Here is a 22117-nt window from a genome sequence, read left to right on the forward strand (position 1 = left end):
CCCTTCTCTGTCCTGTTACTATTTCCCCTGTGACCCAATATCCCAGCTGTGAGACTTGTTCCTCTCCACCACTGTACCAGTGCTTGACCTCTGCTGCATCTTTCTGACTACTGGTGTTCTTTTCATCTATTGTTTTGATAATCATACAATAGCTGGATAGCTTTTTTAACGTTCTAAAATGCTCCTTCGTGGCTATCAATGTATGAATATCTTTATTTGTATAGTGCCATCCATGTACTTAGCACTTCACTGACCCGAAGAGCTTACAGTCTACATGTTAAGCAGAGAGAACTTACAGAGACAGTCTTCCTATTAGCAGAAAAGTTGGCCCATATATTGCCATATAAGTACTGTTGATCAGAATACAAATGAAGATATTGGGGGTGCCTGCTTCTGTCATGGTAGTATGACTTCTGTTCCATGCTTGTGTAACAGCTGCATGTTCATTTTCTATCTCCCATACTCTGTGCTCCTCTGTTCATTGGAAGGGGTGCAGTAATAGCCAGCAAGGTCACCTTAATCTAATAAAAATCTCATACTGAGCCGCAGCTCCAATAAATATATATATATATATATATATATATATACAGTTGTGTGAAAAAGAAAGTACACCCTCTTTGAATTCCATGGTTTTACATATCAGGACATAATAACAATCATCTGTTCCTTAGCAGGGCTTAAAATTAGGTAAATACAACCTCAGGTGAACAATAACACATGACATATTACACCATGTCCTGATTTATTTAACAAAAATAAAGCCAAAATGGAGAAGCTGTGTGTGAAAAACTAAGTACACCCTTACTGCTTCCATAGGAATTAAGATGCTAAGTAGCAGACAGGTGCTGCTAATCAAATGCCCTTGATTAATTGATCATCAGCAAGTGTGACCACCTCTATAAAAGCCGAAGTTTTAGCAGTTTGCTGGTCTGGGGCATTCAGGTGTGTGTTAACACAATGCCAAGGAGGAAAGCCATCAGCAATGATCTTAGAGAAGCAATTGTTGCTGCCGATCAATCTGGGAAGGGTTATAAGGCCATTTCCAAACAATTTAAAGTCCATCATTCTACAGTGAGAAAGATTATTCAAAAGTGGAAAACATTCAAGACAATTACCAATCTTCCCAGGAGTTGACGTCCCAGCAAATTCACCCCAAGGTCAGACCGTGCAATGCTCAGAGAAATTGCAAAAAACCCAAGAGTTACATCTGGAAGTCTATAAGCCTCAGTTAGCATGTTAAATGTTAAAGTTCATGACCGTACAATTAGAAAAAGACTGAACAAGTATGGTTTGTTTGGATGGGTTGCCAGGAGAAAGCTTCTTCTCTCTAAAAAGAACATGACAGCACGGCTTAGGTTTGCAAAGTTTCATCTGAACAAACCACAAGACTTCTGGAACAATGTCCTTTGGACAGACGAGACCAAAGTGGAGATGTTTGGCCATAATGCACAGCGCCACGTTTGGCGAAAACCAAACACAGCGTATCAGCACAAACACCTCATACCAACTGTAAAGCACGGTGGTGGAGGGGTGATGATTTGGGCTCGTTTTGCAGCCACAGGACCTGGGAACCTTGCAGTCATTGCGTCGACCATGAACTCCTCTGTATACCAAAGTATTCTAGAGTCAAATGTGAGGCCATCTGTCCGACAGCTAAAGCTTGGCCAAAATTGGGTCATGCAACAGGACAATGATCCCAAGCACACCAGCAAATCTACAACAGAATGGCTGAAAAAGAAAAAAATCACGGAGTTGCTATGGCCCAGTTAAAGTCCAGACCTCAACCCGATTGAAATGCTGTGGCGGGACCTTAAGAGAGCTGTGCATAAACAAATGCCCACAAACGTCAATGAACTGAAGCAACGTTGTAAAGAAGAGTGGGCCAAAATTCCCGATGTGAGAGACTGATAAAGTCCTACAGAAAACGATTACTTCAAGTTATTGCTGCTAAAGGTGGTTCTACAAGCTATTGAACCATAAGGTATACTTCGTTTTTCACACATGGCTTCTCCATTTTGGCTTTATTTTTGTTAAATAAATCATGACACGGTGTAATATGTCACGTGTTGCTGTTGTTCATCTGAGGTTGTATTTACCTCATTTTAAGACCTGCTAAGGGACAGATGATTGTTATTATGTCCTGATATGTAAAACCATGGAATTCAAAGAGGGTGTACTTTCTTTTTCACACCACTGTATATATCTGAACTGTACTGTATTGTAATCTGGGTGTGAGTGATCATAAAACGGGGGCCAGTTACTGCTTAATGTCCTGGGCTGCCTCCAATGTTGAGATGATAAGGGCGATGGCTGCACAGAGAAGGCTGCCGTGTCCGTGAAGGATACTGTTGCTAGGTGGGCTGGAAGCCAGCAGACACTACGCTCCTGTTATAAGTATAAAGAGCCTTTTCATCAGAGCCCATTAACCCCTTCAGTGCCGGCTGTCCCGCAATGTATGGGCTGCACCGCTTAGGCAATATGGCCCTCCTTACTTTCAGCACCAGGGACACCCTGGTTATCGAGATATTTACGGCAACAGGTAGTGCCGGCACTTTCTTGTATGTAATTCCCTGCGTTCTGCAGGCCAATTGTTGCGGCTTCTTATTGGCCGTATGCTGTGGGAGATTTACACCGCCATTTTGTTTCCCCTGCAGGGTGCAGTTCCGGCACTACTTTCAGCGGTAATTATCTCAGGAGCCAGGGTGTCCCCAGAGTTGAAAATAGTGCTTTTTAGAGGACCACCTGCTTCCCATCGGTGGGGGGGGGGGGGGGCGAGGATCAAGTGGTGGGAACTGCGCCTTTAAAGCTGTAATTGACTCTGTGACTTGTCCTGGGGCAGTATCACCTGCCTCACCTTATACTGAGGGACCCCCAGGTATGTGCCACACACACACGCAGGAGTGTCTGGAGAAGGGCACTAGGCAAAGCCAATTATAATGCATCAGAGCGCCGGGGGAGGTGACTCGCAAAATACGGGAGTTATCCAGGGAATAAAGACCAGCACTCGCGGGTCTTACAAAGTAACAAAGATTTATTTTGTGGATCGGCCTTCCAGTCCAAAGGATAAAGCTCCCAGTGGGGACTGAAAAGTCAGTCGACCTAATAATTGTTATTGTTACTCTGCAGGTCAGTGTCAGCTATCCTACATATTACTAAAAGAAATTATAATGGCAAATAATCAGTGCTTCTCTGAGAGCTGCTATCTTTATAGTAGGGACGGATTGCACCTCAATGAAGAGGGATCTTCTGTGCCAGGGGAGGGAGGATGTTAAAAAAAATTGGAGGAGATTTTAAACTTGGAAGATGGGGTGAGGGACAAGCAAGAGGTAATGGACTAGACAGGATAGATCGGAATGGGGAAATAGCTAGTGGTCATGGGGGTGGAGTGGGAGTTCGGTAAGCAAGGAGGCACCCATATTAAATACAGATATTAGAAAATTTATCAAGGCTAAATTCAATTGGAGTAGAAAGGCAGGAGCAGATAAGATAATAGCACAGACTGGTAACACCCTTACGTGTATTCTTACTAATGCAAGAAGCCTGACAGATACCATGGGGGAGCTTGAAATAATAACTCGTAGGGAGCAGTATGATATCATCGGCATTACAGAAACATGGCGGCATGAAACTCCTGACCGCGCAGTTAATGTAAAGGGTTACTCCCATTTTCAAAGTGCTCTAGCAAATAGAAGAGGTGGTTGAGTATGTTTATATGTTAAAACGGATCTAAGGCATTTTTTAAGGGAAACCTTTTTTGAAGGGAGTGATGAAAATGTAGAGACTGTGGACAGAGATTTGCAGTGGAGGTTAAAGTACGGGGAAAAATATCCGCAGAGATATGCTATAAACCACCAATTACTTATATGACCCAAATTATTGAGGAACCAGCAAGAGGCGGTGCATTACTGGACGTGGTAATATCAAACCATGTAGAAGCAATAACAAATATTCAAGTTAGGGAACATTTGGGAGACCGTGATCATAACATGGTCTCACTTAAAATAAAGCAAATATGGGATGAATAAAAACTCTTCATTTTAGATAGGCAGTAAACTAAGGAAGAGTGTACAAGGAATAAATACCCGGGATGAAGTTCTTGCAGGAAAAAATACGCAAGAAAAATTGTTAATCTTTAAAACATTGTTAGAAAAGTTCACTTATTAGTGTATACTAGGGATGGGAAATATATCGGCATATCGTAACACCGTGATACTAAAGGCTGATGGTGTGCCGGTATGGCAGGTTATTTATTATCACGATACTACTACATGTTGCTGGCTTCTCAGGTCAGACGTGCAGCTTTGGAGCTGCTGATCTCTGAAGTGTGTGGCAGCCTTTCTCTGCCCCAGTCCTCCCTCCCTCCCTTCCTGCCTCTGAATGCAGACTCCGAGGGGGGAGGAGCTTCGGGCAGCACAGGGAGAGAGCATGGGAGCTACAGCACACTGCAGGGTGGGAACTCCTCTCCTCACTTGTTTCCTTCTGTTAACCCTTTCCACCCTATATGGGTGCTATTCGTAACGCCCTCATTGGCTGAACCATTCACGTGACCCGTCCCCCAAAAAAATTCTACGCGTGATCACGCTTTGTCGCACGTGCGGTGCGCGCTGTATGGCTGCCTCATAGAGGTACGGCCTTTTGTTCATGCGGCGCGCACCCCATCGCGGGTACTATGGACGCGGCCATAGGCCGTGATTATAGCAAATTTCGCAAGCAGCGCGCCGCTGCACGCCTGAAAAACAGCGTTAAAAAAAACCCATTTGAGGCGCTCATACCTGTTGCGGCGTGCGCACCGCTTGGAACTGCAGGGTGGCTGTCTCCTGGCGCGATCCTCAGATTTGTTCTTGGCTGGCGAAGGCCGCGTCACGTGAGTGGTTCCAGACAATGAGGGTCGAACTGCTCACGGCCACGCCTCCTTTCCTGTCTTCTCCACCGGCTCCCCCATATAATCACGATGCCGCTGGGCGGCAGCGTATAGGTGACGTTACCGGATGGCGCCGCAGCTTGGCCACATCTGGTATTATTGAGGCCTTCGGCTGCGCTTATAGAGCCGGTGACGCGACATTGCGGCAAAACAAATGTATTGCCGTCGTCGCGTGCGCTTATAGTAAAAGCGGTGTGACGGCTTTGTCGCGATCTTAGGAAGCCAAGTCAATTTGGGGCCATAGAGGCTTCAGGAGAGCGGAGGCGCGCTGACGCTGAGGCTCGCCTGCTTAAGTCAGCGCAATTCCACGGACTTGCAGGCGAGCCAGCGTGCGCGAAGGGAGCCGGGGGGGAGGTGGTTGGGGGCGGGGCAGTGACGTCGCTTGGCCAATCGCCAGCGACGCACTGACGTCAACGTCACGGCGCCGTGACGTTGACGCTGCTTCAGGCTGATTGGAGGTTTTCAGCCGACAGCGCGCTGAAAAACAGTTTGGCGCTCGGCTGAAAGTTCCAAAGCCTCCGCACGCCTGCGGACGCTCGCGTGAGCCCCCTCTCAAGGCATCCTCATTGAGGATGCAGGGGCTCAGCGCTGAGCGTCCGCACGGCTCAGCACGGCTTCCCCTGCTATGGATTCGGCCTTAGTTAGGTCGGAGGCATCATATCAGAATTCTAAGAGAAGAAAGGAGCCTTTCAGTGTGAGATTGGCTTGCAGATTATTGGAGATGAGGAGAAAGTGTATTTTCCAAGGAGGAGCCTATTGCAGCATGAGGAAGCCAAAACCTCAGTGTTAACTAACATTTTGATAACGGAGGAAGAAGTGCATAGACGGCTTGATAAAATTAAGGTGAATAACACAGCCTGGCCTAGGTGGCAAGTACTCTTGAACCAAGTTCAGTAATAGCCAGACCATTGTATTTAATATTCAAGAACTACATTTCCACAGGCTCAGTACCACAAGATTGGCGTAAAGAAGAGGTGGTGCCTATATTTAAAAAGGGAGCTAGATCACAACCGGGGAATTACAGACCTGTAAGCCTGACTTTTAAGAGGGGAGGTTTAATACAGGATAATATTCAGGAATACCTAATGGAAAACAAAATGATTAGTAATAGCATGGATTTATGAAGGATAGGTCGTGTCAAACTAACCTTATTAGTGTCTTTGAGGAGGTAAGTAGGAATTTAGACCAGGGTAATGCAGTTAATGCAGTAATGCAGATTTTGCAAAGGCTTTTGATACTGTTCCACACAAGGTTAGTGTACAACATAAAGCAAATTGATTTGGGTAAAAAATATTTGCAACTAGACAGAAAACTGGTTGAAGGACAGACAACAGAGGGTTGTAATAAATTGAACTTTTTCAGGTTGGGTTAAAGTCATGAGTGGAGTACCTCAGGGATCGGTACTGGGACCCCTGCTTTTTAACTTGTTTATTAATGACCTTGAGGTTGGCATCGAGAGCAAAGTCTCTATCTTTCCTGATGACACTAAATTGTGTAAGGTACAGATACAGTGGCCGTTATTCGAACATTTACCTGGTTACATCTCGCGTTACACAGCGTGGTGGACACAAGGTGGTCAGTTGCAGACATAATGGCCCGCCGGGTAACACAGCAGGGGTCTCTGCTATGTGTGTCTTACTGGGGTCGGCCTGCCTGTAACAGAGAGAGGCTGAATCAGTCACTCTAACTGCGCGCCTCTCACAGGCGTTCGCGGGGGTTTTATTACAATTCTAACATTACAGTAATGTAGTAGGGGGTCTCTGGAGCTGAACCGCATTGGTTGCAAGTGCAGGGATCCCCTACTTCCCGAGATACAGGGTCCGTTATGGGGTGCCGGTAACCCCATGTTAAAATCCTGTGGGTCACGTGACCGTGGGATCTAAACAAAGCAGAGGGATACCGGTACCCCATACCGGGGCCTGTATCTCAGGAAATAGGGGGTCCCCGAGGCTGAAATCAACTTTGTTCAATTCAGGAGACCCCCTGCTCCCTCACACTAGTATCAGACACCTGTGGGGATGACCCGGGGACCCCCAGACACTCGCTGGACCACCCGTGGACCCCATTGGGGCCCATGGTGACCCGCGGGGACCACCTGGAGGCCCACCGCGCCAAGCAGGGACCACCCAGAGACCCTCAGACACCCGTGGGTACCCCCCAGGGTGCACTGTGGGGCCTGCGGACACCCGTCGGGACCATTGGGTATTAATCCTGTGTGTAAAATAATACATTATGGTTTTATGGGGGGGCACACGGGGTGGGGTATTGGTGCTTACTACAGTAAATATTTTTACATTTAAATTGTATTCCCAGTGTAGATGAGCAGGGGGTCTCCGGAGCAGAACCGCGTTGGTTTCAGGTCCGGGGAACCCCTGCTTCCCGAGATACAGGTCCCGGTATGGGGTGCCGATATCCCCTCTGCTTTGTTTACATCCCACGTGGATTTTAACATGGTGGAGATACCGGCACCCCATACTGGGGCCTGTAACTCGGGAAGTAGGGGGTCCCCGAGGCCGAAACCAACTTTGTTCAGCTCAGGAGACCCCCTCCTCACGCACACTATGAATAAAAATAAAATGTAAGCAGCTTCATTACCTTAACAGCTATCCGCTAAAGTAATGATTTTTTTAGGGGGGGGGGATGTTTGATACTAGTGTGAGGGAGCAGAGGATCTTCTGAGTTGAACAAAGTTGATTTCAGCCTTGGGAACCCCCTACTTCCTGAGATTCAGGCCCCAGTATGGGGTGCCGGTATCTCTCTGCTTTGTTTAGGTCCCACGGTCACGTGACCCACATGATTTTAACATGGGGTTACCGTCCCCCCTTAACGGGGCCTGTATCTCGGGAAGTAGGGGTTCTCCGGATCTGAAACCAATGCGTTTCCGCTCCGGAGACCTCCTGCTACAATACTGTAATGTTAGAATTTTTATTAAAAAAAACCGTGATCGCCTGTGAGAGGCGCGCAGTTAGTGACTGATTTTGCCTCTTACTGCGCGTCTATTACATAAAGGCAGACCCCGGTAGGATTCAAACAGCAAGCACCACTGCCGTGTTACTCCGGCGGCGCAACTCAAGAAGATCACGGGCATAGCCCAAAATGCCATTTCGAGATTTGTTAAAATAATGGCCGCTGCATCTGTAGTAGAATCAGAGCAGGATGTAATTTCCCCCCAGGAGGACTTGGACAGACTGGAAACGTGGGCAGGTAAATGGCAGGTGAGGGTTAATACAGATAAATGTAAGGTTATGCATTTGGGAAACAAGCTAAACAGGCGACTTACAAATTGAATGAAATGGGGCAACATTAAGTAAATCCTTGATGGGTAAAGATTTAGGAGTGCTTGTAGACAGAAGGCTTTGCAATAGTGCCCAATGTCAGGCAGTAGCTGCAAAGGCAAATAAGATCTTATCTAATTGTTTTTGTCAAACACATGTAACCATTCCTAAAGCAAAGATTTGGCTGCTTTTGTTTCTTTGGAAACCTTAAGTAGGGCAGTGTTTGACATTCAAGTGTTTTCTTTACACCTTTTCCAACCTGTCCTTAACAGAGAGCCAATACAGATAAGGGAAGGGTGAAGGGGGGCTTTGTCTGCCCAAGCTTTATTCAACACAAAGTTACATCAGACAAAAGGGAGCAGCCAGGGGAAAATCAGATCCCTCCCAAGTCTCCACTCGCCATGGACCCAGATCCACAAAAGGAGGCTAACCTTTAGCACACCTCAGCTCCCATTCATTTGCATGGCAGTAAAGGGGTGCTAAAGCGTAGCATCCTTTTGTGGATACAGTATGGCCCCATGTATATAAACTAACCCAAAACTACATCTAGGTGTCAGAATTAGTTAAAAAGGCATCAACCCGCCAGATTTAACCCCTTAAACATGTCACTTGCATTAGTGCACTTCCTAGGAGGGGCTGACACCAGCCTGTGATGAGACCAGATTATTAAGGGTAATAAGCATACATATAAATAACAATTGGTGATTATCTGTCACATAATAAGAATGGAATTGCTCACATTACCTGTCAGTGTCGTACCTTAAAAATAGTTAAACACAGCATTTCCGCCATGAAACTCAGCATTTAACATCAGCACTAATATAATAATAATAATATTGGCACTAGTAGTGGAACAAGCAGGAGAAACAGGCACTCGCAGGCCTTTAAAGTGGAAAATGGTTGATTTATGAAACAATTAATGTGTGTGTGTGTGTGTGTGTGTGTGTGTGTGTGTGTGTGTGTGTGTGTGTGTGTGTGTGTGTGTGTGTGTGTGTGTGTGTGTGTGTGTGTGTGTGTGTGTGTGTGTGTGTGTGTGTGTGTGTGTGTGTGTGTAAAAAACAGGCACACCAAATGGTACAATAGATGTGACCTTACTAGCTCAACGTTTCGGCTTCCCAATGGGGCCTTCTTCAAGAGCTCTATTGTACCATTTGGTGGTGGCTGCTTTTTTGACCCTTCTACATAGTACAGTTTAGTACGTTAATAGAAGCTCCTACTCCTATTATTCGGATTATTACTGATATTGTGTGCCCTGACTCCTTTACACACCATATATATATATATATATATCTATAGAGATATATAGATATCCATAAATATATATCCATAGATATATATCTATAGAGATATATAGATGGATATATGGATCTATATATATGCTTCAACAAGGAAATGTACCTACAACTAATGGGGACTGCAATGGGTACGAAGATGGCACCGCAATATGCCAATCTTTTCATGGCAAATCTTGAACAAAGATTCCTAACTACATGCCTCCACAAACCCTACAAATACTACAGATACATTGATGACCTGTTTATAATATGGACAGAGGGGGAAGGAAACCTAAAACAATTCCACGAGTCCCTGAATTCATTCCATCCATCAATTAAACTCAAAATGGATTATTCGGCAAACCTAGTACACTTTCTAGATACAACAGTAACACTGAAAGATGGCAAACTACACACATCTGTATACAAGAAACCAACAGACAGATGCAGTTACCTCCACAACTCTAGCTTCCATCCCACTCATACAAAACAAGGTATCATACACAGCCAGGCTATAAGATACCACCGCATATGCTCTGACACTGAAGACAGAAACAGGCATCTCACAACCCTGACCGAATCGTTCAGACAGAAGGGATACAAACCAAAGACCATTGCCAAAACTATTACATCTGCACTAAAAGCCCCACGAGAACACCTGCTACAATACAGACAGAAAGAACCTACCACACGCATACCATTAGTGACCACATGCAACCCTACCCTAGAGGGTATACGAAAAATAATCAAAGATCTGCAACCCATGCTGGCAGAGGATGCGACATTAAAAGAAATCTTTCCCAAACCTCCCATTCTTGCATTCCGGCAACCACCAAACCTCAAACAGAAATTAGTCAGCAGAAAACTTCACAACGATTTTAAAGACACGAATAATTTGCACAAAACCGTGCAGCAACAAACGCTGCAAACTCTGCAAACATATATGCCAAGATCCCACAGCCAGTCACAACCATAGAACATTCAATGTTAAAGGATCATACAGCTGCACATCCAGGGATATATTATGTATATGATTCAGTGCAACAGACATGACCAAGGTTGCTACATTGGGGAAACCAGCCAAAAATTACAAGGAAGAATGAATATGCACAGACACTCTATACTCCATCACGAAGAAGGAAGATACTGCTCACCTGTGGGACATCACTTCTCACAACCAGATCATTCCATAAATGATTTAAAAATCAAAATCCTCAATGGAATGTTTAAAAGCACCCAAGAACGGAAAACATTTGAACTCAGAATGATAAGACTCTTTGACACCAAAACCAAAGGACTTAATGCGGACATGGGGTTTCTCACACCCTATCAAAATTGTTTGTAATTATCCTGCTTCCCTCTATTCTTATCCACACTTTCTCTTCCCCTCCTCCCCGCGTATCCCTCCCCCTCCCCACCTTTCCTAGTCACTCTCCCCTGGCTTCAAACACTTTTAACACCCTACCTTATCTACAGTACATATCAGTTTTTGTTTTTTTTTTCTCTACACTGTTTTAGCCATAGATTCCTGTGTATATCAGTATTGCTTGACCTGAAGAAGAGAGGATAACTCTCGAAAGCTTGTCCTATAACATAAATTGTTAGTCCAATAAAAAAGGTATCACCTAATACTATATATATATATATATATATGCAGTGTTCGACAAACCTATACATTTGCTCGCCCCGGGCGAGTGGATTTAACATCGTGGCGAGCTTCTATTGGCCCAAGCAGCACACGTGTGGTACTAGGTGGCGAGTAGATTTTTTTGTTCGGCGAGTAGATTTTTTGGTGATTTGTCGACCACTGCATATATATATATATATAGTATTATCACATACACACACACACACAAACCAGCACACTCCAAGTAAATCTTAATTAATGAGTATTAATTTGCAGGATCAGCGTTTCCGGCACCAATGGGATTTGTTTATTTATTATTATTATTATTATTATAATAAAGGTCCGATTGAAACGTCGATCCAGCAAATAAATAATCATTCATTACGTTTTACTTGGAGTGTGCTGGTTCGTGTATGTATGTGTGTATATGTTGGTTCATATGTTCATGTAACTCCTCCGCTGAACCTCATTTCAACACACACACACACACAGAGAGAGAGAGAGAGAGAGAGAGAGAGAGAGAGAGAGAGAGAGAGAGAATACACACACACACAGAGAGAGAGAGAGAGTACACACACACACAGACCGTCATAGAGATATAGACAAAGAAAAGTCAGGTTAGAAGGGTCTCTCTAATTGCTAGCTTGTGGTTATAAAGCGTGCGAGCTTCAGGCAGATTGAAGAAGGGACCTTTTCAAGTTACAGTATCACTTGTACCTGACTCTCCTTTGTCTGTTCTGCAGCTAACACTTTATACCAGCCTCTCTTTGTTACATGGATTTCATACCTTGCAGAGCACTCATGTTATCTCTTGGAGAAGCCTGCCCCTGATATACAGTACCTGTTTTGCTGTTTTAGAGCGAGTTACAGAATATTAGGCATTAACTACTTTCCCCTAGAAAGGTTTGTGAACATTATAAGTGAGGGGTGATTTCCCAGCTCTTGCCTCCTTTGGTCATACCCTCTTTTAGAAAGGCTTAGTTTACAGAAAAGGGTACAAATAAAACTGACCACATTTCCACTGTTGAAGCAAACCAAGTCCCACTGCTAAATGAAAACAAAGGGGAATTGCAACAGTTACGTACAGTTCTCTTTTAACATCGTAAAGCAGTCGTCCAAGCTGCCATCTTTTTTTTAAAAATTATTATTCCTTTAATATGTGCATCAATACAATCCACACAATGATAAGTAATTAGCTAAGTTGCAGATCGATCCGTTCTCCTGTGATCGATCGGCGAAGAATTGCTCGGGGGATCACTAAATGGCTGTCAGTGCAGCAGAAGAGAACCAAAGATGCAAAGTTCTGTGGGGAAGATCATGAGACCAGGCAGTCACTAGATACGATTGGTGCACTGCTAGCGAGAGGGCAGGGCTCAAAAAGGGGTGTGCCAGAGCTTGTTCAGGAGGAAGGGGGTGTGACGTTTTAAATGGTTGCTATAGAAATAAAAAATGCTTGTTACATTATAATACATAAATGCTATTAGTATTTTCTCGTAGTACAGAACTGATTTTATAAAAAAAAAACACATGTAGGATATTGCTTGTACTGCAGCTTTAAAATGCTTATACTTTTCTGGCCATTTAAAGGCACACATCCCACTGTTTTTACACATACCATCATCAGTTCACCTTCATCTTAAGTGGCACTCCTCCATGTGAATGCATGTTGTGTTTCTGTGTGATGTTTAGCGCATTAAGTAGACATTGCTAGACATGCCAGCGCTGCATCCTCCCGTCCATCCCCCCCATGCCATCTTCACCAGTGTTGATGAGGGTTAAATGCCTAAGACTCAGTAAGATTTATTGATTTTTGTCTTTAAAGGGTTATGTCTTTTTGCAGGTGTTCAGAGCGCGCACTCCTCCCGAGGCCATCGCGCTTTGCAGCCGGCTGCTGGAGTACACCCCCACTGCCCGCCTCACCCCTCTCGGTGCCTGTGCCCACTCTTTCTTTGACGAGCTGCGGGACCCCAACCCCAAGCTCCCCAACGGCCGCGAATTTCCTGCACTCTTTAACTTTACCACTCAAGGTACTGGACGCTCCTTCCTGGAGGAGAGAGATAGGAGAGGGGGTGGTGTAATCTGTCCGGAGAAACCATTCTATCCAGCAAATAAGGTTTGGGGCGGGATTATGGGGACGTCCGTATAGAGTTCTATGTCCAGAGAGGTGGTTTTCTTTTAACTGTCTCTGAAAATGAACTTGATACTGAAGACGAAGTCGTTGACTGAAAGCGCGATGAACCGATGAAACAAGCGATCAGGGACATTCAGTAATGCGGTGCTGAATAGCATCGCGTAGGCCCAAAGGACTTCTCACTGCTACGGAACGGTGAATACGGTTTAGCTTTTACTCTGAACCACACCAGGTGTAGAGAGGAACACATGGGTTTACAAACAGCTAGTGTGTATTGTTTGGCCAACCCAGAACTATCAGGTCACCAGTTGTGGTCTCGGCCTCCTCGTGTTATGCTGTACGTTTCTGTTTCCTATGCAGCTCCTCTTGCATTGCGTTGGCAACGCTAGGAAACATCACCGGTCCCGTCTATTGTTTGTCCTGTGGATGCATCGTCCGTGCTCCGCTTGGGATCCACTTCTAGTTCTTACTGGGCTTTCCGCCTCTGTGCATTCAGGAGCAAAAAGGAGTTCATGCTCATCAGGATATCTGCCCTTTAATAAGCAGGTTTATGCAGTCACTGTATCTCCACACACTGCCAGTTGCCAGCAGCATTATACATATGCACAGGTATTCCTTTGAATTGTGTTAACACCAGGCACAAAGTATACTTCCAATAGATAGGCACGCAAGGCAGTCTTACCCCGGGGGGAATCTCTTCTCCAATCTAAAGACCACGAAGCGTGTACATATATATATATATGTCTATCAGAAAGAGTCCACCACATTTCGGGTCCTTGCTGGGACCCTCTTCAGATGAATGATGCAATAAAGTGCATAAAAACACATTGCATTAGTTAGTAGCGAGCATTGCATTGGTACAAATCAAATTGAAATAGCTACTGCACACTGCAGTTTAAACCAAGCAAGCAGTCACGCTTGGAAGGCTTTGCCTTGGTCCTTTCGATCATATCATTTATTGTGAAACCATCCAGTAGTAAACCGTTTTTACACACCCACACCGTGACACACAGAGTTTTCTAGAATATCACATCCCAGGGCTTGCACTAAGGCAGAGGTGCGCAAACTGGGGGGCGCACCCCCCGGGGGGGGGGGGGGGCAGGAGAATTTAATGGGGGGGAGCGGGCGGTTACAGAGGCCCCACGCTCTTTCCTACGGCATTTAAATTAAAAGCCGGGGGAGGCGTGAGGCTTCTGTAACTCAATTACGTGCTGCCAGCCGGGTCTTCGGCGACACGTGGGTCATGTGACGTCATGCCTCGCCATGGCAATGCGCGTCAAACAATGCAGAGAGGTCACATAACCTGCAACGTCATTTGACGCAGAGCCATCAGGAGAGGGGGGGGGCGCGAACCCTGCGGCTCCCAGGAAGGGTGCCGCAGCTCAAAAAGTTTGTGCACCGCTGCACTAAGGTATAATCACATTGGTGGGTGTTTAGCTTGTGTGACGCCTATCCCGGGGCTTGCACTAAGGCATAATCACATTGGTGTATGTATAGATTGTGTGACGCCTATCCCGGGGCTTGCACTAAGGCATAATCACATTGGTGTATGTATAGATTGTGTGACGCCCATCCCGGGGCTTACACTAAGGCATAATCACATTGGTGTATGTATAGATTGTGTGACGCCTATCCCTGGGCTTACACTAAGGCATAATCACATTGGTGTATGTATAGATTGTGTGACGCCCATCCCGGGGCTTACACTAAGGCATAATCAAATTGGTGGGTGTTTAGCTTGTGTGACGCCTATCCCAGGGCTTGCACTAAGGCATAATCACATTGGTGTATGTATAGATTGTGTGACGCCTATCCCGGAGCTAACACAAAGGCATAATCACATTGAGCCACTCCTTATGACACAACAACCTCTGGAGCCCCTGATCTTTCTGAGGCATTGAAGTTCGGACTATTCCATAAATATGTAATCGGAGTTGTTTACCCTGAACAGTTAAGGGTGGTAATGAGGGGTCTTTCCGCGGGTAACACAGCACTGAGGGGCATGCTCATTATATAATGGCTTGAAACCATTGCTTTAAATGGTGTAACTTTAAGGTAGAGAAGGTGTTCAGGAGAAGGAGTTCTCTCTGTATTTGTTTCACGACTTTATCTTGAAGCCGATTTAATGCCCTGAGAACGATTCAGGTATTGATTTCCATTCCCTTTAAGTTCCCCTGGATTGGAGCCACACGAGTAATAAAAGGTGCACTACATACTGTGCAAAGATCCCTGCTAATGTATCTGTGCCCGTGTATCGCAGGTTTAGTCCAGTCCGTCACAAACATGAAGCCAAAAAAACTGCTTCAAAATCACCTTAAATGTGCTCAACCTGTCAGCCCCCTATGTTATTATTTTGTATACGTTATGTTACCATTGTCAGAGTGCCCGTCTCGTGTCAGATTGCTAAACTCACCGGCATGTCTCTGTTCTGAGACCTATTGGATGTACAATGATTTGGCCAGAGTCTCTTATTGAACAGATGCCACGCCGCCCAGATCCTGTCCGCTTTGGTATCACTGCCACCTCAATTCCTCAGGTTGTAATAGTACTGCACCCGCCACAGATCCCTTCCGTGTAGTATGAAGCTTCCCGCTTTGGTATCACTGCCACCTCAATTCCTCAGGTTGTAATAGTACTGCACCCGCCACAGATCCCTTCCGTGTAGTATGAAGCTTCCCGCTTTGGTATCACTGCCACCTCAATTCCTCAGGTTGTAATAGTACTGCACCCGCCACAGATCCCTTCCGTGTAGTATGAAGCTTCCCGCTTTGGTATCACTGCCACCTCAATTCCTCAGGTTGTAATAGTACTGCACCCGCCACAGATCCCTTCCGTGTAGTATGAAGCTTCCCGCTTTGGTATCACTGCCACCTCAATTCCTCAGGTTGTAACAGTACTGTACCGCCACAGATCCCTTCCGTGTAGTATGAAGCTTCCTGCTTCGGTATCACTGCCACCTCGATTCCTCAGGTTGTAATAGTACTGCACCCGCCACAGATCCCTTCCGTGTAGTATGAAGCTTCCCGCTTTGAACCTGTAGACGTGTCGAGTTGAGACCTTTTAATGGACCTTTCTAGACCCCACAAGTCTATTCAAAGACATTCTGCTATTTTCGTAACTTTATCATTACCTCTGCATTCTTTTCTTCTTAATTTGCCTAGAACAAAAAGGTGATTTATTGTATAATCTGATATTTGTTGATGTTTTATAGAATTAGGCTTTCAAGTCTAAACGTACAGTTAATAAAAGTGTCTACAATTATAAATCTGACTGACATCACTGAACATTCAGAGCAGGGAGATCATTTTCTACCAGTCCCATTCTCTTTTATGGGGGCCAGGTGGGTAATACCAAGGTATTGATGATCACGGCAGTAGCTCATTGCATAAAACAGTCAATGAGTGTAGCACGGTGCAGCCAGGCACAGGAATAAGGTGTTTAAGGAACAAAATGCGTTGAGATATAGACTTCTTTTTGTAGCCTGGATTTGATAGTGGATGGAGCTTTTTCACACACACACAGCCTATAGTTGCAGTAAGATCTATATCTGCTGTTTGTTGAAGGAAGTTGCCGTGGTATTTGGGTGTATTTGCGTTTTTTCTGGCTTACCTTTGATCCCTGGAAGTCCCATTCACTAACAGAACAGTAGTAAAAGGATTCAGTGTTACGAATGTCACGTTTTATGGGACAATGTGTGGGTGCAAACGATTGGAAGTAACAATGGCCTCAGTTCTGTGAAGCCCACAGTATTGCTCATATTTAGCTGCAGCGGCTGAGCAGCGTTCCGGGGGAATACTTGGCAATATCGGACTATCCATTTCATTCCCGAACGTGAATCCACATTTCAAGTGTTCCCCGAAATGTGAGCATGTTACTGCCGACCTATGTAGCTAAAGGACAGTCGGTTGTAAAGTATAATTCTACAAATGGATGGGTAGTGCTCATATCTCTGCTGGGCGACTGGTCTTTAGTCCGCACGCTCATACCCACCAAGGTGCGTCCTCCAGGTACAGTGGAAACCACCAGTAGTATGAACATGAAGGCAGGAACGGCAGCGGGAAGCTTTCCAATGCTGCCTCTCATCTAGGAATTCATATTTTCTTAGGCATTTATGTTTTTGCCAGACTGTTTTCATATCATTTCGATTCAGTCGGTGCCGCCGAGTCCCTCCATAGGAGCACGTTTGCTTCACAAATATTAATAATAGTTTTCTGATGAAGAGTAACGAGGGGATTGAAACGTTGCGGAAATCGACTCGCTCGGCATGGAGTTGTGCTCACCTCACAACATACCAGCTTCCTCTTCTCTCACATTTCCAAATGCCTTCCCTGATCAAAGAGGGGAGATGGGATACACACTTTCAGATACTCCAAGGGTGATAAGGTAAAGTAGGGAAGCGCCTGTTTCAGAGAAAGAGAAGTGCTAGAACAAGAGGTCAGGGGACTGGAGGCTGGGAGGATAATGGGCATACTGGCCAACTCTCCCTATTCAAAAGGGAGACTCCCTCACTGACAAATGTAGATTATTTTTTTCTACTTTCTCCCTGGGGGAAAAAAAACTCTCTCAACCCAATGGAAAATAGAGATATCTCCTGTATCTTTCTTCAAAAACTCCCTGACAACAATTTTCATATGTTGCAGAGTATACTCTGGGTGAATGTGAGGAAGACCTTCATGAAAGGGGTGGTGTATTCATTGAAGACCCTACCTGCAAAGGTGGCAGAGTCTAGCAAAGTAGAGGCATTCGAAACTGCTTGGATTGATCCATGCCTTTCTTATGATGGCCTCGTGTCTAATACAGTATGAGGGGACACAACAAACGTGAGCGTGAGCTGAGCAAGCGGTTCTTATCGGACGTCAATTTCTGTGTGTCCATTTTTAGGAAGCTTCACATATTAACCTTTTCATTGCCGTATGACGGCCCCGGCACGCCAGAAGCCCTATTGACGTGCGTAGATATGCCGCATGGTAAATCCTTGTTTTCCAGAGGCTGATGGGACAGACTACTCCAACTAAATGGCCAGCCGGATCGAAACGGAAGTGGAGCCCCCTCCACTTACGTTTCCACCACCGGGGGGTGGGGGGAGGGGTGGCAGCCACGATCGCTGCTGAGGTGATCACAACGGCAAATGCCGTAAGTCCAGTGGCGCCCGGACCTCTATCTCTGAAAGGCTTAACCTTACTTTACTTTTCTTACTCCCCTTCAGAACTGTCAAGCAACCCCTCCCTATCGTCCACCCTCATCCCTGCCCATACTCGCAACCAGGCCGCAGCGTCAACACCCACGAACGCCACGGCGACATCAGGTGAGTATCGCTCAGCAGAAGGAAGCAGAGCGACCTCCGGGCTTCTGCATCTGTGTACAACTGGGAAGCTGGGTTGGAATGGACTGACACACCGCACAGTTATAATGTTAAGCCTGAAAGTGAGCTCGTCAACAAGGATTTGCCACGATAAAGGCGCGCTGGCCAAAACAAGGTTTTCCTTAGCCATTGATGGGTTTCCATAGTGATCGTTATTGTGATTGTTTTACCCTTTTGCTAGCAGGGAATGAGTTTATGGCAGGGGTGGGCAACTCCAGTCCTCAAGGGCCAGGTCTGAAGGATATCCCTGCTTCAGCACAGGTGGCTCAGTTGAAGCAGGGATATCTTTAAAACATGACCTGTTGGTAGCCCTTGATGACTGGAGTTGCCCACCCTGGTTTATGGGTTACCAGTGTTCTAAAAAACAAAGAGAGGGATAGGGAGTGATCAACTAAGGGCCATACTAATTTAATGAAAATTCGATAATTATCAAGTGGGTGCAAACCTGTGAACTGAAGTGAATCAGGAAAAGTGGCGAGCACACAAGGCAGTGTACTCAAAATAGAATTCACTTAGATGCACACCACATGCATATAAAATATAACCTTTATTGACATTACATAAAACATATATTACCGATAATGTAGGTGTAACCAAAATTAAAATAAATTTGACGACTGTCTGTCATCTGATCTAGATATTTAACCACTTAGTAGCACGTTAAACTAATAATCTAGGAGATACAGGCAGATACAGCAGTGATATGGGTAAACCACCTAGGACCAGAACCTAGTTTGCACCAAAAATCCCATATAATGGTAGTACCAGGTAAGTGCATAAAGTTACAATCATAGGTAGAGAGCTCCCTTATTAAACAGATAAGGGTATAGAAAATCCTAATATCAAAACACTGCTCCTAATATGATGGTGATACTAGGTCAGATACACATAGTCATTATCATAGGTATAGTGTGATCCAGATAAAGACTAGAGGTGTATACAGCAGAAACAGGTGAACTCCCTTAACGATCAGGTTCATGTGTGAAAAAGCCTAATATCCTGACCCAACACTGCACCTGAATAACACAGATATCACCGCAGATGTAATGAGCCATAGGCACCACATATATATACACAGGCACAGCAGGTTAGTGCCAGTATATGAAACCCATAATCAAGCTATGAAAATGTAACTATTGGTCAGCTGCAAATTCGTCAAGTTTAGAATAAAAGACTTCCAAGTAGGAGTCTTACAACATCACTACGTGCCCTACGCACGTTTCCCTCCAGCTATGGAGCTTCCTCAGGGACATTTCTATTTTGAGTACACTGCCTTGTGTGCTCGCCACTTTTCCTTGCCAGTGTTCTGAACAATTGGTGGCATAAAGATACCTAGGTATACAGCATGCAGGTATTAGTGTATGCCCTGTCCTGGTGTGTACTGTATACAGATATAGACTGCTAAATAAAGATACCTAGGTATACAGCATGCAGGTATTAGTGTATGCCCTGTCCTGGTGTGTACTGTATACAGATATAGACTGCTAAATAAAGATACCTAGGTATACAGCATGCAGGTATTAGTGTATGCCCTGTCCTGGTGTGTATACAGATATAAACTGCTAAATAAAGATACCTAGGTATACAGCATGCAGGTATTAGTGTATGCCCTGTCCTGGTGTGTACTGTATACAGATATAGACTGCTAAATAAAGATACCTAGGTATACAGCATGCAGGTATTAGTGTATGCCCTGTCCTGGTGTGTATACAGATATAAACTGCTAAATAAAGATACCTAGGTATACAGCATGCAGGTATTAGTGTATGCCCTGTCCTGGTGTGTATACAGATATAGACTGCTAAATAAAGATACCTAGGTATACAGCATGCAGGTATTAGTGTATGCCCTGTCCTGGTGTGTATACAGATATAGACTGCTAAATAAAGATACCTAGGTATACAGCATGCAGGTATTAGTGTATGCCCTGTCCTGGTGTGTATACAGATATAGACTGCTAAATAAAGATACCTAGGTATACAGCATGCAGGTATTAGTGTATGCCCTGTCCTGGTGTGTATACAGATATAGATTGCTAAATATAGATACATTCATAGTGAAACAGGTTACAAATCCATGCCAATCCTCGGGATGTAATAAAATAAGCACAGGGGAAAGCAACAGGGCCCAGTTTGCCAAACTGACTCTACCCTTTTAGCTTCCAGTCAGTCCTGGCTTCTCCAGTTCTGTTTTCATAGGAGTCCCGAACTGAACCAGAATACAACTCACAAGTTTTGGCTTGAATACAATGAAAGTTGTACCGATCACTTAGAGCAGACACATGGGCACCGGTAAAGGAGTTAGGAAATGGGAGTAAAGGAAAGCATGTTAAGTAGCGCTTGAAGATTTACAAGTGATTAAGAAAGTGAAGCGGACCTTACCTTCTTGTCTATCTGTGTGCCTGTCCATTCATGAAGAGACCTGACCTGCTTGTCTATCTGTGTGTCTATCCATTCATGAAGAGACCTGACCTGCTTGTTTATCTGTGTGTCTGTCCATTAATGAAGAGACCTGACCTGCTTGTCTATCTGTGTGCCTGTCCATTAATGAAGAGACCTGACCTGCTTGTTTATCTGTGTGCCTGTCCATTAATGAAGAGACCTGACCTGCTTGTCTATCTGTGTGCCTGTCCATTCATGAGAGACCTTACCTGCTTGTCTATCTGTGTGTCTGTCCATTAATGAAGAGACCTGACCTGCTTGTCTATCTGTGTGCCTGTCCATTAATGAAGAGACCTGACCTGCTTGTCTATCTGTGTGCCTGTCCATTCATGAGAGACCTTACCTGCTTGTCTATCTGTGTGCCTGTCCATTAATGAAGAGACCTGACCTGCTTGTCTATCTGTGTGCCTGTCCATTCATGAAGATACCTTACCTGCTTGTCTAACTGTGTGCCTGTCCATTCATGAAGAGACCTTACCTGCTTGTCTATCTGTGTGCCTGTCCATTCATGAGAGACCTTACCTGCTTGTCTATCTGTGTGTCTGTCCATTAATGAAGAGACCTGACCTGCTTGTCTATCTGTGTGCCTGTCCATTAATGAAGAGACCTGACCTGCTTGTCTATCTGTCTGCCTGTCCATTCATGAGACCTTACCTGCTTGTCTATCTGTGTGCCTGTCCATTCATGAGAGACCTTACCTGCTTGTCTATCTGTGTGTCTATCCATTCATGAGAGACCTTACCTGATTGTCTATCTGTGTGCCTGTCCATTCATGAACAGACTTGACCTGCTTGTCTATCTGTGTGCCTGTCCATTCATGAGAGACCTTACCTGCTTGTCTATCTGTGTGCCTGTCCATTCATGAACAGACCTTACCTGCTTGTATATCTGTGTGTCTGTCCATTCATGAGAGACCTTACCTGCTTGTCTATCTGTGAACCTGTCCATTCATGAAGAGACCTTACCTGCTTGTCTATCTGTGAATCTGTCCATTCATGAAGAGACCTCACCTGCTTGTCTATCTGTGTGCCTGTCCATTCATGAAGAGACCTAACCTGCTTGTCTATCTGTGTGCCTGTCCATTCA

General features: G+C 45.0%; 1 protein-coding gene across 3 annotated transcripts in view; it reads left to right on the top strand.

The window, feature by feature from the left end:
• Nucleotides 1–22117, top strand: part of GSK3B (glycogen synthase kinase 3 beta) — a 291716-nt gene that overhangs the window by 261343 nt on the left and 8256 nt on the right. For 2 of the 3 annotated variants that reach the window (XM_075592907.1, XM_075592909.1), the window contains exons 9-10: nt 12920–13124; nt 18435–18533. In XM_075592907.1, coding sequence (XP_075449022.1) covers nt 12920–13124; nt 18435–18533 — 304 coding nt within the window. The remainder of the gene's footprint in view (nt 1–12919; nt 13125–18434; nt 18534–22117) is intronic. The other variant, XM_075592908.1, reaches the window with a different exon arrangement.

Source organism: Ascaphus truei, chromosome 3 (genome assembly GCF_040206685.1).
Source record: "Ascaphus truei isolate aAscTru1 chromosome 3, aAscTru1.hap1, whole genome shotgun sequence".
In the NCBI taxonomy this organism is placed as follows: domain Eukaryota; kingdom Metazoa; phylum Chordata; class Amphibia; order Anura; family Ascaphidae; genus Ascaphus; species Ascaphus truei.